At 38.3% G+C, this 15,418-nt stretch overlaps 1 protein-coding gene across 1 annotated transcript; it reads right to left on the reverse strand.

Moving 5' to 3' along the window:
• Nucleotides 1-1,512: 1,512 nt before the first annotated feature.
• GCK72_019444 (uncharacterized protein) lies at nt 1,513-4,895 on the reverse strand (the record flags this gene model as incomplete). Its single annotated transcript, XM_053733024.1, has 3 exons — nt 1,513-1,688; nt 1,779-2,216; nt 4,796-4,895. 3 exons carry the CDS (start codon nt 4,893-4,895, stop codon nt 1,513-1,515), a joined length of 714 nt encoding a protein of 237 aa, XP_053581937.1.
• Nucleotides 4,896-15,418: the final 10,523 nt, after the last annotated feature.

The following is a 15,418-nucleotide window of genomic DNA, read 5'->3' on the forward strand; positions in this document are numbered from 1 at the left end:
AAAATTGACGAAAGAACGCATGAAATGAGGAGACGCAGGTTTACAACGACACTCCGGAATTACGGGCTGCGTGCAGCTTAGCCAATTTGAAAATTCTTTTTTTGGCGAATTTTTTCCTTCTTCAAGGCTGAAGCTTCAGAATTTCCATCCCGTATCGCTACGTCATATTCGGATTAACAATTTGGAATGGAGGAAATCGATGACAACATCGCTGTCGTCAATCTGACGGATGATGTGAGTTTTTTCTCGTTCTAAAAAAACAGTAGACATGATTTGTATAGAAAATTTCTTCAAATCGAAACATACTGCTTGAATCGAAACATGACTTTTCTAAGCTAACTTTTTCGTAACATTTGTGTCTTTTCAAGCTTCTGAACCTGACTTCTGTTCAAAAACAGACTTTCTCCCTCTCCTTACCGAACCTTCCATTTACAGAACGATTTCTCTCAAGATGCTGAAGATGTTGCCCCCGAAGATCCAGATTCAGATCACCTCTACGATGACGAGGTTCCAGCTGGCGAGAATGAGGCAAATCTCAATAACGAAGCGGAAGCAGGGGTTGCTGAAAATCCGATTGACCTCGGAGATGATGACGATAACGAAGCTGAAATTAGTGCCGAAAACGGAAATGAAAATGAAGAAGAACGAGAAGTAGAAGAAGTAAACAATCCGTTCGCCGATGATGAAGATTCAGACGAAGATGGTGGTGGAGTTCAGGTCACAATTAGAAAGTTGGAACCGGCAGAGGTATGTAAATTGGTTCGAAATTTTTCGGTAGTTGAAAATATTTTTTAGAAACCGGCTGCACGACAAGGTAAACTAGACCTCGATTCTACTGCAATGATCAATGACAAGCCTATTTATGATCTGGACCTGGCTCAAATGGAAGATCGTCCATGGCGAAAACCTGGAGCAGATATCACGGATTATTTCAATTACGGATTCACAGAAGAGACGTGGAATTTGTATTGCGAACGTCAGAAAAAACTAAGAACTGAGTTTGCGGGCAATCAACAACAAGCTAACACCGCCCTTTTCTCGTCGATCAAAATCAGCAATCCGTTGGCTAATCCAGTGATGAATACATGTAAGGCATAAATAAAGACTAGTGACGTCTTTTTAATGCTTTAAACATCAAAATCTTTTTCTTTCAGCATCGAGTGTTGTGAAAGTGCTCACTGATAACGGTGGTAGATTTAAACAACCTGCACAACATCATCAGCCTCCACCATCTCCTATGCAAAACGAACAAGTCATTCGGACAGTCATCTCTGGAAACACTCAACCAACTTCATCTCTCATGGACTTCACACGACCACCACCTGGAATGTCGGTACCTCCACCACCTTTGGGTGTTGCTACTCCAGCAATGTTAGCTGCTCCGCCGTCATCAGTAGCAGGTAAAGTTGTCTATATTGGTTTCCCAGTCGTTTGAATTGGCTTGAAGGTTCCGTGCCAAATACAAGCGATCTATAACGAAACTCGTCCCTACCTAAATGAACAGTTCTCTAACTAAATAGATCCCATATTTACAGAAGCTCCTCCCGGAGTCGATGGATCTTCTTCATCAGATCTCCCTCCTGGCATCGAATCTACTCCAATTGCAAGTGCGCCACCTCCAAGCTTCGGAGGCGGTCTCGATCTCAGTCTGGGTCTTCCTGGTGGATTCAATCCTAACTTGCCTCCACCTGGAATGGGTATGTGGCCAAAACCTATTCCCGCACCCGGGTTCAGTATGCCACCACCTCAATTTGATCACTCGAGAGCTGGATTTGGACCAGGTCCGATAGCGGTACAACCACCACGGAGTCTACTTGCTTCTAGTGCATTTGGGGCTGTTAGTGATGATGATGAGGAGAGAAGAGGGTCCAGAAGAAAGCGATCGAGGTCGAGAAGTCCAAGAAGAGATCGTGATAGAGATGAGAGACGAGACCGAGATACTCGACGACGTGGAGAACGAGAGTCCGACAGATTATCGTCGAGAAGACATCGAAGTCGAAGCACTTCTGGAGATCGAAGAAGACGACGTGATGAGCGTGAACGGGAAAAGCGACGTGAACGACGTGGAGATGAAGACGATCGAAAGAAGAGAAGCCGTCGTGATGATGAGGATGATGGGAGTAAAAAAGACAGAAAGGAGAAGACTACCAGATCTCGAACAACAGAAGACGACGAGCCGACGGGTACAAGTGGCACAGGAAATGAAGATTCTTCTGCTGAATAATTGTTTACTTTCAAAATTTTTATTATAGTTTCTCTGTGTTTGTCTCAATTCTATTTAACTTCAAAATCTCTTCTGTTTCAAATGAGTTTTACATGTAATGTTCTCCATTTTCCGCCCCCACAACTTATTATTTATTTATTTCAATTATCTGTCATTTACATTAAATTCATTTCGAATCAACCGAATTTTATACTTTTTCAGGTATTGCAGCATGGTAAGTTGGTGAGAAGGCGAAGATTTCTGTAAACTAATTTGAATTTTTCCAAACCATCCTCTTTCTCGTCCTTTTCCCCTTTTCCGCCGATTCTTTCCACCCAAAAACAAGACGGTTACCCGCGATTGACGATTTGGTGAAAACGATAAGGAACACCTTTCGTCCTCTCTCCTCATAAAGGTCAATCGGCAAAACAGTGTGATTTATAAGGATTTATGACAGATCAAAGCGAAAATGTGTTATCTCCGAAGAATCAAGTCGAGAATAGATGAACTACTGCCTTCAGAAGATGGAGGTATTGGGGAGAAGGATGACACCTTCGAGAGATTTATTAGTTTTTTTTGTAGCTGGGAATTCAATAAAGTGGTTGTGATGAAAATGTGAACTTGAAGAAATTCTGGAATTTTAAATATATTTTTGGAGGCTGGAACATATTTTAAAAATTCAGATTATTCGATCAAAACAGTGTCAAGAATTGTGTATATCCCGTGTTCTAAATTGTAATTCATGTTGATAGCTAAATAGTTTATTTTGAAAATGTCTTAATAATACCATTTTGATTCAGAATCTCTCTCTCTTCCTGATAGTTTTCTCTGCGCCTCCATCACTTCTCCCTTCTATTCCACCTCCTTAAAAAGTGGGCGGAGCCTATTCCTCCCTCTATTCTTTTTCCGTCCTCTTCTTCCCCTCGTCATCACAAACATTCCTTCTCTTTTCTGGACCATTTTGTGTTGATTCAAACATGAAAAAAGGCAAAAAAGGACCAAATAATCCTGTATTGTTATCTAATATTCCCGAGTGTTATCACTATTTACTCGTTGCATTATTCGCTGGATTTGTTTATTCTAATACTTTGAAAGCCGATTTTGTATATGATGATAGGTAAGATTTATTTGATTCTGAATACTTGAATACACGATTTGAAAAAAAAACAGTTTTGTAGAATCAAGAAAATTGTATTTCAAAAAAAGATGGAATTCCAAACATCTAATATTTACCCTGGATCCTCCTAAACTCCGGATAAAAAACTTCTGACTTGTTCCTGTCGAGATTACTGTAGCTATTCAGAAGACACTCCCATCGTAAAAACTCAAAAGAACACACACTCAGACTCTGCTCTCTCTGGCCACCAATTAGACGAAATGTAAAACTTTAGCGTGTCAAAATGTGTAACCTGAGAGATCTTCTTCTCTTTTGTTTTTGCGTTCACCACCTCAAAAAGGTAAATAAAAAGACTGATTCTTTGAGAAAGAAAAAGTACTAGTACGTTTTTAATGTATTCCCCCTATCCTCCTACTGCACGGCTCCTTCCAACATACTTTTTCACGGAATTCCTAATTATTTCGGAAACATTCCCCCTCCCCCTCGAAACGAAATTATGATCAGTTGAGTGGAGATGTAAGAAAATGAGAAAATGGATACAAGATTAGAGATGCACAAATACACGAAGAAGACGACGGACGTCTTCTAATCCACCTAATTAGAGAGAGCCAAAGATAGACACCAATATGACTTTGTGTTGGGCAAACATTCGAATTGTTGAATAATAAATAAATATGTCAATGACAGATTAGCTGCCTCTTCTTTACTTTTTTCTAAGCGTTAGAGCACACTTTCCCCTCTGTGAGACTCCAGAATCCAGAATACATTCCAATTTTCTCTCCTTCCATCTAGCTTCTTGTTGACAGCCTTTTGTTGGTCAATTCACTATTCCATAGTCACTTTGGTAATAAAACGAGAAAATTGCTGCTCTGTCTCCTATGTATGTCCATGTCAGGTTCCGGCCCATAGACCACATAAATATTAGATCTTTTTCGTATGTATATGTGTTTTTTGAGAGAGAGAGAGAATACATCAAATATTGATGTGATACATCGCCATGACATTTTTGATTGGCACCCCAAATTTTGGGTGAAGAAAATTTGAGAAAAATTTAAAAGTGATGAGAAGTGGAGCGGGATGGACGAAACATCTTCATCGGAAGCGCTGTCTTCCAACTCAATTTCCTATTTCCGCATTTTCTTTTGGTCAGAAAGAAAAGGAGAGACAACTGGACCTGTGGTATACTACTACTACTCCAGAATTGAAACAAAATAAGGAACCTTTAAATTTTGAATACCTTATATGAGAGTCTAGATGACCAAAGTATTTATAAAGATAGAACGGAAGTATTCATCCTAGAGCAGGAAGGTGTGAATAGAGGAGAAATCTCTTCCGGAGAAACAAGAAGAAAACTATTAAAAGGGAATATGAAAGTGCACAAACACGTATCCATGAAAAGAATCTCTCGTTTTCAGACCAGCAATCCTTACAAACGACGACGTTTTCAGCCGTTCGTCATGGCGTTCTCTTCTCACAACCAATGATTTTTGGGGTAATCCGATCGGTTTGGAAGGATCCCATAAAAGCTATCGTCCATTGATCACCGCCTCGTTTCGCCTTCAATTTATTCTTCATGGATTGAAAGCCGAATTGTGAGTAAGAGGAAGGGAAAACAAAGAAGTCGTTGTAGCCTGTGTGTGAAGATTATCCGTGAAATGGGTTGGGAATGAGAGTGAAAAAACTAGAAGAGGGGAATAAATTAGAGGTAATTAGAAATTAGTTGACTAGTGGCTGGTCCTAACTGAATTTGAGAAAAGCTACTGTATCTGCAAACCGTAAATGATAGATAGAGGGAACAACAGCCAACATTCCCGTCTGCCGAAATTTACAACCCCAATGAAATCTTAATTCCTTGCGTAATCTAGACTTTAATTATTCCATTTAGAACTCCAATTTCGTAATTTAGAGTTCTCTCTCTTTCCACTGATTCAATTCCTCAACGTTTCGCAATTCGCTTTCTTCTGTCTCTTGGCTAAAGAGTCGTAAAACATTTTCCCACAAGTTGATTTCATAACGCGATTAAAGTGCTTTCTCCTTCTAGAGCAGGAGAGCTCCAAAGTCCTAAATTGCTTTTCTCTCCTTTCAATTTTCTTGTATGTGAGAGTATGTCTCTGGAAAACGAAAAAAAAAGAAGATGGATAGAAAGTACGGGGACATGATGTCAGTAAGTCCGATTGGTCTTCTAAGACGAGTCAGATACTGTAACTGAAAACAAGTCTAATTATCGAAAAGAACGACATAATACAGTTCAGGAAGTACGGTACTCTTATTGTTCTTGTGGTTTTAGATTCAAGATCTTTACATTCTTGGAAGGTTCCGATTTCTTAATGTCCTGGAGCCAATTTCTTTTTACCACCAATGTGCCTAATTCTCAAATTTCTTTTTTCTAAAAAAAACTTTGTCTTCCCAATGTTTCGAAAAAACCCATTGCAACCAACTTCCTGAGTATCTCCTTCTCCTCTAGTATAATAGGATTTGTTGCCTGAGGGCTTTTTCTCCCGCCATACTTCCGACTATCGGATTTCGCCTTCTGGAGTAGAGCCCACATGATGCTTCTTCCTTTCTTCAAGAAGATCATCTGAATCGAAATCTTCAGAATACACAAAAGATTATATGCATAGAATGAGGGGAATGGAAGGTTACTTAACATTCATTTGGTCTTGAGAGGAGACGGAGTAATTGTATACACAACACATGAAGATTCTCGGCGTCACATGGACAACGGAGCCGTCTCTTCATCTACTCAGAAATGCGAAATCTGTCTCCATATACATGAGAGAAGAGAAGGACCTTTTAGAAAGTGGATGGAATTATGATGAGTATGCGTGTGTGTAGATAACATTCGGAGGCTTCGGAAACCTCTTTAGGGCACTCCAGGGAATTGGATTTTAGAATTTGCACAGGCAACATTCAAGGAATCTAAAGAATTTTGAGTACTTTCAGATTTCATGGGGTCAACTTGATATGCCACGTCATCAATTCAATGTTGGTTCTGAGGCTAGCAAGACAACTGAGGATCATGGAAAACGGTAAGATTACTTTTATAAAAGTAAATACTGTATTGAAGAATCTGCAATCACACCCCACTGATAGCTCATATTATCAATTTCTTCCTTGCTTGCCAATGCCTCACTTTTAGTCCAAAGTGTCTATAAATGTAATAGGATCCTGGGCAAAGGATCGACAGTTGCTTATCGCATTATGCACAATTAAGGACAAGGACAACAGAGAGAAAAGAGGGGAAATATGATTCCTGTGCATCTGTCATAACGTTTAGACGTTTGTTTGAAATGAAGAAGACAGGAAGGGAATAGATGATGATCGGTTTTTGAATATATGAGAAGACTTACTAAGGAAATGAAATGTGGAATGAAATAGGGATGGTATATCTAAACTTTTACGTTTCTTCGAGCTACGAAAACTGTTTAATTTCAGGTGTCTCCCTCTTCTCATCTGTTCTCTTTTCTTGTCATCCAATCACTTCTGAAGCTGTTTGTTCAATTGTCGGTAGAGCAGATCTGTTGGCAACCATGTGGATCCTTCTGGCTCTAACAACTCATATCTCAAATCCAAACAACATTCGGACTATCATTTTTGCTGTCTTCGCAATCCTATCAAAGGAGACTGGAATCATTTTGATACCTTTGATCGTGTGCTATGATGTTCTTCTTAAGGTGAGCCAAGCTACATCCTGATGAATGATGAATCTAGTAGAATCGGATTTGATTCATTACCTATACTTTTTCCCATTTATTCGTCACTTCCTCTCGAATAAGATAAATAGAAAACACATTAATAAGAACGGAAGGACGGGTCCTCCTTCCTATTTTCGTTAAAGAGGCCCCCTCCGTGCACATTGGCGCATTCACAACAAATGAGGCGTCCTTAAAGGTCTTCAGGCGGTAAGGGGAAGAGGTATTGTCTACAGTAACCTTGAAGGAATGATGTTGTTTCGAAAGAAAAGAAATGAACGAGAATGAGAAATGATTGGAATTGGATTGGCGTGAAGTGAGGGATGGAGGGAACAGAATAATAGATGTTTAGAACAATGCATTTGACAGTTTTCGAGGTTTTAGAATGGTTTTAAGGGGTAGGGATTGATTTGAAATAGAGATATTGAATAGCGTAGCGGCCCTACATTCAAAGACTATTTCTGAAACTATTCCTCATGTTTTTTCAGAGCATCTCGACGAAACAATTCAGAAAAGATGTCCCCAACTACCTCGTTTCTCTTGCTGTGATCTGCTATCTTCGCCTGTCAATCAACAATTTCCAATCACCGAAATTCTCAAAAAATGACAACCCGATTGCCCATGACTCCAGTATTCTGACAAGAACACTGACGTTTTTGTACCTTCCAATATTCCATGCAAATCTGATCGCTTTTCCGAAAACTCTATCGTTCGATTGGTCCATGGATGCGATTCCAAGAGTAGAGTCAATTCTGGACTCAAGATTTGTTCTCTCAGTTATCTGCTACTCTGCTCTATTCAAAAGTACCGGAAAACTGATAATGGATTTTAAGAATTCCTATCAGAATCAAGTGATTCTATTCCTCATCGCTCTACTCACGACACCTCATATTCTATCTTCCAATTTACTGACCTACGTGGGATTTGTAGCAGCTGAAAGGATACTGTACTTGAATACGGTAGCATACTGTATTCTCATTGGATTTGGAGTGGAAGTGGCTAGAAAAAAGTGAGATTTCGCTCCTCTGATACTCATGAAACACTTTTTTTCCAGATTTTCTACCTTCACCGAATCCAAATGGATTATCTCTTTTGTTATCCTCATCCTCTCCATATTTTCCTACAAGACAATGCAACGTGTCGATGATTGGAAAACAGAAGAATCTCTATTCAAAAGTGCACTTCTTGTGAATCCAACGAAGGCTCACATGAATTTAGGATACGTTTTTACGACACAGAAAAAGTTTGAATTGGCAAAATATCACTATCAAGAAGCCTTAAAAAGCAAAGGGAACCTAGCCGACGCTTGGTATAATCTGTAAGTATTTTCTTTTTTCTAGTGTGTTTATGAGGATAATAAGCACACTTGCAGTTGACAATACCCACCATTTCTCTAAAAATTTCCAAGTTTTCAGAGGAATTCTCGTCAGCAAATCGTCCAATTCTACCCAAGAAGCCATCCATTATTACCAAAAAGCTCTTCAAAGTAGATCAAACTTCGCTGCCGCTCATCTCAATTTGGCACTTCTTCTCCACGACGTTGGTCTCCATCAGAAGGCGTTTTCCCACTTAGATGAATGTCTTGAGAAGTCAGGAGAGAATCTGAAATCGTATCGAAATCATCAACGAACTCAAGCAACATGCGCCTATAACAAAGGACGGCTTCTCCAGAAATCAAAAGAGTTCCACGTGGCAATCGACACATTCAAGTTGGCTCTGAATATCGGCGGAAAACATTTCGAGCACACTTCAAGTGTATTGAATTCGATCGGAACTTGTTACAATGAGATTGGTGAAGTGGAGTCAGCAGAAAAGTATTTTGAAGCAGCTATTTCGGAGAATCATGTGAACTCGTACTTGACTATGGCTCATCTGAAAATTCGACAGAATCGAAGTGATAAAGTGGAGGGGTTGTTGAGGAAAGTGATGATGCTGGCTCCAAATTCAGTTACGGTTCTTCAGAATATTGCACTGGCAGAATATCATATGGTTCGTTTTTCAGAAGACTTTTTGAAATAGAAGTTAAATTTTCAGCAAAACTACAATCGCTCTCTGCTCTTCTATCGGAAAGCTCTCTCTGTTGATGCGAAACACGTGGAATCACTTCATGGAATTGCAAATCTTCTTCAAGAAACTCAAAATTATTCGGAATCTGAAGAATTCTACCGGAAGATTCTGGAAATTCAACCGCACTCTTACTCTGCTCACGCTAACTATGGAGCTATTCTTCATTTGAATCAGAAGTATGACTTGGCATTGAAAGCTTATGACACAGCTCTGATTCTGAATCCGAATGATGACGTGGCACGAGAGAATCGAGAGAAACTGATTCGTATATTGAGAAGAAAACATAATTTTTAATATTAGCTCATTTTATTAGTTGTATATTATACCGGTTTATTTGTGTCTTTACGGGTTTCGCTCATTCAAATACGGCTGAAAACTTTCGGTTTATAAATTTTTCAAGTTTCAAATATTGTTACAATGTTTATTATGTTTATCAGCATCCTTTAAATAGAAAACACAAAAATTATTGAGATCAGAAATACGGAGGGGTCTCAAAAGAGAGATATCAATGTCAAACATAGCACAATTTTAAGGGAAGGGTAGTTAGATGGTGATTGAATGATTAAATAAGTGACTGAAACGATTAAAGATAGATGGAGACGAGCATTTCGAGTAAAATTAGGAATTAGATATCCGTGAAAATGATAAGACTCTTGCTGAGCACATTACCTACGTCCATCAACATGGATGTCATCCGAATCGTTAGAAGAAGGATTTGATCTCACTTGAAACACTCCGAGAGTACATTTCACTCTGCAAGACCTACACTCCAACTGTCGATCCTGTTCTTCGTGAGCGTATTGTGGAAGCCTACGTCGAAATGCGAAGAGATGCTCGTTACTCATCAGATCCAACATTCGTGTCACCAAGAATGATTCTTGGAATCGTCAGAATGGCCACAGCTCGTGCCAAGCTTCGTCTCTCAAAGATTGTCGATGAGAGTGATGTTGAAGAGGCTCTCCGCTTGATGCATGTTGCCGAGGATTCTCTCAGACCAGAGCAGATGGCTATTCAACGGTCTGCTCGTAAGGTTCACTCTCTCCCTCTCTCCCTCTCACTTTCTGACTCTCTCACTTTCACTTGTGCTTTGGACCATCTCTCTCAGAATTCACTCTCTTTTCCTCTCATAATTTAGTATTCTTCTCTACGCTTCTCTTCCAATCCAACTTTCTACCTACTTTATTGTATTGAAATCATGGCGGATTCGGCATCGCTAGAGATAGAAGGAGAATGTGTAGAAGGTAAAAAAAAAGATATACCTTCAAAACTAAAAGATCTATGGATCACTTGGTGGGAGAGTTGTTTTTCTCGATGTGAACGAAAACTAGATGAAGAGACAAACAAAGCAAGAAGTTACTGTTTATGGGTAAGTGTTTGTTTTGTTTTTTCTAAACCCCGTAAATATCTGAGATCATAGACTATGTTTTTCATTTTCATAAAAATCCTTAATATTTTGGGGAACATTTTAATTTTATTGATTTCTCGATTTTTCAACAGTTTTCATTATGAAATTTTTATCATTTGTCAACGATTATTAACTATTTTTTCCGAGAAAAAAACAGAATGAAAGGCTGGAAAATCGAAAAAGTCAATAAAATTCAAAACTATATGATATACATAGACTATTTATCTGTTTTATTTTTTCAAAAAAACGCCCGGTTTCATTTTTCTGTCCATGATGGTCCTAATGTAGATGCCAGAGTTGTACGGAATTCAAAAATCGCATTCCGCGGAATGCGATTTTTCAGTTTCCGGAATCCGGAATCCGGAACCGGAATGATTCCGGACAACTATGGTAGATGCATCTTTGTGAAAAGAATTTATAACACATGTTTTAAGTGGATTCAATTGAAATTATGACACAAATCAGCCATCATGATTATCTCAAATTAAATTAAAATGAACAATCATCCAATAAATTCGAACCATTCTGAAATTCTGAAAATTATGAGGTATCTTGCTATTTTTTTTCAGTCCGGGTGTTAATAGGCTCTACTAATTTACACTGATTCCATTTCATATTGTCTGAGTGTTTCGATGAGCGTTATTACAGAATATGCTTTTCGCAGTCATTGCGATGCTGCTTATTCTATGCGTCACTAATGATGTATTCGAATTAATCACTTCGTTTGATCAATGTTGGATTGGTTTTATTTATGGAATCGAGGGGTTTCTGCTTGTGGCCGTAATCATCCATTTATTTTGTGAACGCCAACGAATCAAGTGAGTAATGTTTCAATATCAGAGTGATTTTTCATTTCTGAAATCAACAATTATCGAATTTTTCAGAACTGAATTCCTTTCGATAACCAAAGATATAGAAAATCCGCATCGTGATCCGGAAGAAAGTATGCCTGTAATTAAACAAACTTCTGTATCAAAACATAATTACAACGCCTGGGTTAGTTTTTTTAATTTTTAAAAACCAGTAGACAGCCAGAGTTGCCGTGATTATAAGTAAAGTGAAGTGATGGAAAGTGTTGCATGCTGAAATTAGTATACTGTAGTAACGAACGAAAGTGGTGTCTTAAATAGCTGTTGAAAGATATTTGTCTCAGATTGCAACTCTTATGATAAAAATTACTGATATAATTTTTTTCAGATGGCGTTCTTAGTTACCATCATTGTATCATGCGTATGGATTGAAACAGCTATATTGTTCTATAAAGCTGACAACAAAAAGGAAATCACTGCTGCAAGGATGCAACTCTTCTTGAATTTACCTATGACCTTTGTGTATGTAGAAGAAATGATGTCAATGATCATCAATGCGCATGTTGACTCTTTGGATATCTCCAGCATTTAAGAGACAATCTCTGACTGGCTCGAGCATAGACCTACAGGCCATGTTACACATAAACCAAAGTGATACGTTTCGGCTGATTTTTTGATATGTTACTACCCTAGGAATTCTAAGATTTTTATACCATACCAGATTAGGCTCCGCCCCCTTTGACCTACCTAAACCATCGATTGAAGTTGAAAAATGAAAATTTTTGTTTCGAAAGATAGGGTCAAAATCTTTTCAGAAATGAATTGCCAACCTAATTTCGTGCATTTTACAAGATAACTACTTTTTTCTAGCTCTCCTGCATCATATAGAAAAAATCACTTTTTTGAAAAAATTGTCGATTTTTTCGTGTTTTTTGGATTTTTCGGGATGACGAAGTACTGCGGTCCGAAGTAAATTTATAATGGTAAGATACATATTTGTGTTGGCTATCTGAGAATATAAAGACTTTCTTCAGATTCAAAGGTCAAAGGGGGCGGAGCCTAATCTGGTATGGTATAAAAATATTAGAATTCCTAGGGTAGTAACATATCAAAAAATCAGCCAAAACGTATCACTTTGGTTTATGTGTAACATGGCCTGATGGCTTGAGCGAGACATTGTCTCTTAAATCCCTTGACATCATACTTGCAACGGGCCGGGCCGGGCCGGGCATATATGTTTCCACTGGAAACCAGAACTGACAAGACTCGACCAGGAGTGTTCATAATTCTCTGATACTTTTCTTCTTTCCTATTCTTCTAATTGCTGTTACTACATATGAGTTCTGTCGAAATAAAAACTTCTTCTTGGAATTCTTGGAAAAATTACTTCTTGAATGATTCTTGGAATCGTCAGAATGGTCACAATTCGTGCCAAGCTTCGTCTCTCGAAGATTGTCGATGAGAGTGATGTGGATGAGGCTACGCCTAATACAATTAACCAAAGACTCTCTCAGACCAGAGCAGATGTCTATTGAATTGTCCGTTCGTTAGGTTCACTCTCTCCCTCTCACTTTCTGACTCTCTCACTTTCACTTGTGCTTTGGACCATCTCTCTCAGAATTCACTCTCTTTTCCTCTCATAATTTAGTATTCTTCTCTACGCTTCTCTTCCAATCCAACCTTCTACCTACTTTATTGTATTGAAATCATGGCGGATTCAGCATCGCTAGAGATAGAAGGAGAATGTGTAGAAGGTAAAAAAAAGATATACCTTCAAAACCAAAGGTTCAATGGATTACTTGGTGTGAGAAATATGATTCGAATTCTCTTTCTCAGTGTGAACGAGAACGAGATGAAGAGGCAAACAAAGCAAGAACAAACTGTTTATGGGTAAGTGTTTGTTGTTTTGTATGATTCATAGGATTAAAAAATATTTTTTACTGTAGTTGTTTTTCCCACAAAAAATCCCTAATATTTTGGAGTGTTTCACAGTAACACTCATCCGGTTTCATTTTTCTGTCCATGATGGTCCTACTGTAGAGGCATCTTTGTGAAAAAATCTTTACAACAAGTTCTAAGTGGATTCGATTAATATTACGACACAAATCAGTCTTATTGATTTTCTCCAAATCAAATGAAATGAACAATTATCAAATGAATTCGAAGATTTTTTTCCAGTCCTGGTGTTAATGAAAAATGTAGCTAAAAAAACCAGCCGTAATCATTCATTTATTTTGGGAACGCCAACGAATCAAGTGGGTAATGTTTCAATATGAGAGTGGTTTTTCATTTCAGAAATCAACAATGCTTAAATTTTTCAGAACTGAACACCTTCCGAAACCCCAAGATATGGAAAATGCGCATTGTGATTCTGAAGAAATTAAGTCGATAATTAAACAAACTGATGCATTAAAAAATCATCACACCTTCTGAGTGAGTTTCATTTTATTTTTTCTACCAGTAGACAGCCAGACAGGTCATTATGATTTGAAATTTGCCGTGATCATTAGTGATTGAATTTTTGCAGGCTGAAATCAGTATACTGTAGCAACAGCTGAACGTTGATGAAAGTTATTTTTTAGCTGTGGAAAGATATTTGTTTTAGATTGCAGTTATTATAATAAAAATTACCGATATAATTTTTTTCAGTTCGCGTTCTTACTTTCCATCATTACATCATGTTTATGGATTGATGCAGCTATATTGTTCTATAAAGCTGACAGCAAAAAGGACATTAATGCTGCATGGATGTATGTCTTCTCGTTTTTAATTCCAACCTCTTTGTATTTCAAGGACATTTTTTTCCCAATGATCCTCTTTCCGTTCATTGAGTTCATGGATCCCTCTCTTGCCTCCGATTCTTTTGAAATAGATGATTCCACCGAAAACCAGAACTGAAAAAACTCGATCAGGATCATTTTTTAATTCTCTGATACTTTAATTATACTTCTTTCCTATTCTTCTAATTCCAGTTACTACATATGAGTTGTTTCGAAATAAAAACTGCAACAATTACGCACCTGTTCATGTAGAAAAATGGCAAATTAAAGTTTTGCATGTTGTATTTTAATTCACCGAGAAGATTCATGTCCCCACATGAGCAAGCCAACAAATCAAATTAGAAAACACCTGACTTAAAGAAACTCTCTCGTTCGATTGGTCAACGGATGACTAATCGAACGATATTGATCGGTTGATCTGGGTCATTACGGGTATCGCTCATTCAAATACGGCTGAAAACTGTCGGTTTATAAATTTTTGAACTTTCAAATATTGTTACAATGTTTATTATGCTTATCAGCATCCTTTAAATGGAAAACACAAACATTTTTGAGATCAGAAATACGGAGGTGTCTCGAAAGAGAGCAATTAATGTCAAACATAGTACAATTTTAAGGGGAGGGTAGTTAGTAGTGTTCCGACAAGCGATCAGCAATGCTCGCCGAGCGCGAGAAATCTCGCATTTCTCGCACTCTCATTACTCGCATTTTATATTTTTGTTTGGCGTGAATGCGAGAAATGCGAATCTTATTTTCTTGACTGAACATCACGAATTGTTTAGAAAACGGGAAAAAAAGTGAAACTGAATATGTAAAATCCAACAGTTGCCTCTCGTAGGGATGTTGCGGGCGGCCTTCGCCTTCACGCTGCGCCTGCTTCATTTCCCTATAAGGCGAAAAATACCGTATTCATTTCCAAGACAGGCGATTTTCGCCTGTTTAGTTTTTTTCTCGCAGGTTTTCATTACCGCTTTTCATTTTTCGGCAAGCATTTTTTACGCTTTTTGAAATTAATTTCTACACAAAATTAGAAAAAACAGCATTTTTTACCACTGGGAAATGAAACGCGTCAAAAATTTGCTTTTTAAAAACAGGCGAAGGCGGCCTTCGCCGGAAATGAAAAAGGCGAAGGCCGCCTTCGCCTGAAATTGAAGCGGCAAATATCGCCGTCGGCGGAAATGAAAAAGGCGAAGGTTACCGTAAAACGCATTTTTAACATCCCTAGCCTCTCGTGGAATTTTTCCACATGCAGTGAACTGTAGTTCACGTATGATTGCGAGACTCGCGAGTCTCGCAATATTTTTTGCGATCATCACGCGAGCATTAGAAAATGCGATCACGTGCG

This window comes from Caenorhabditis remanei, chromosome V, assembly GCF_010183535.1.
Source record: "Caenorhabditis remanei strain PX506 chromosome V, whole genome shotgun sequence".
NCBI classification, from domain to species: domain Eukaryota; kingdom Metazoa; phylum Nematoda; class Chromadorea; order Rhabditida; family Rhabditidae; genus Caenorhabditis; species Caenorhabditis remanei.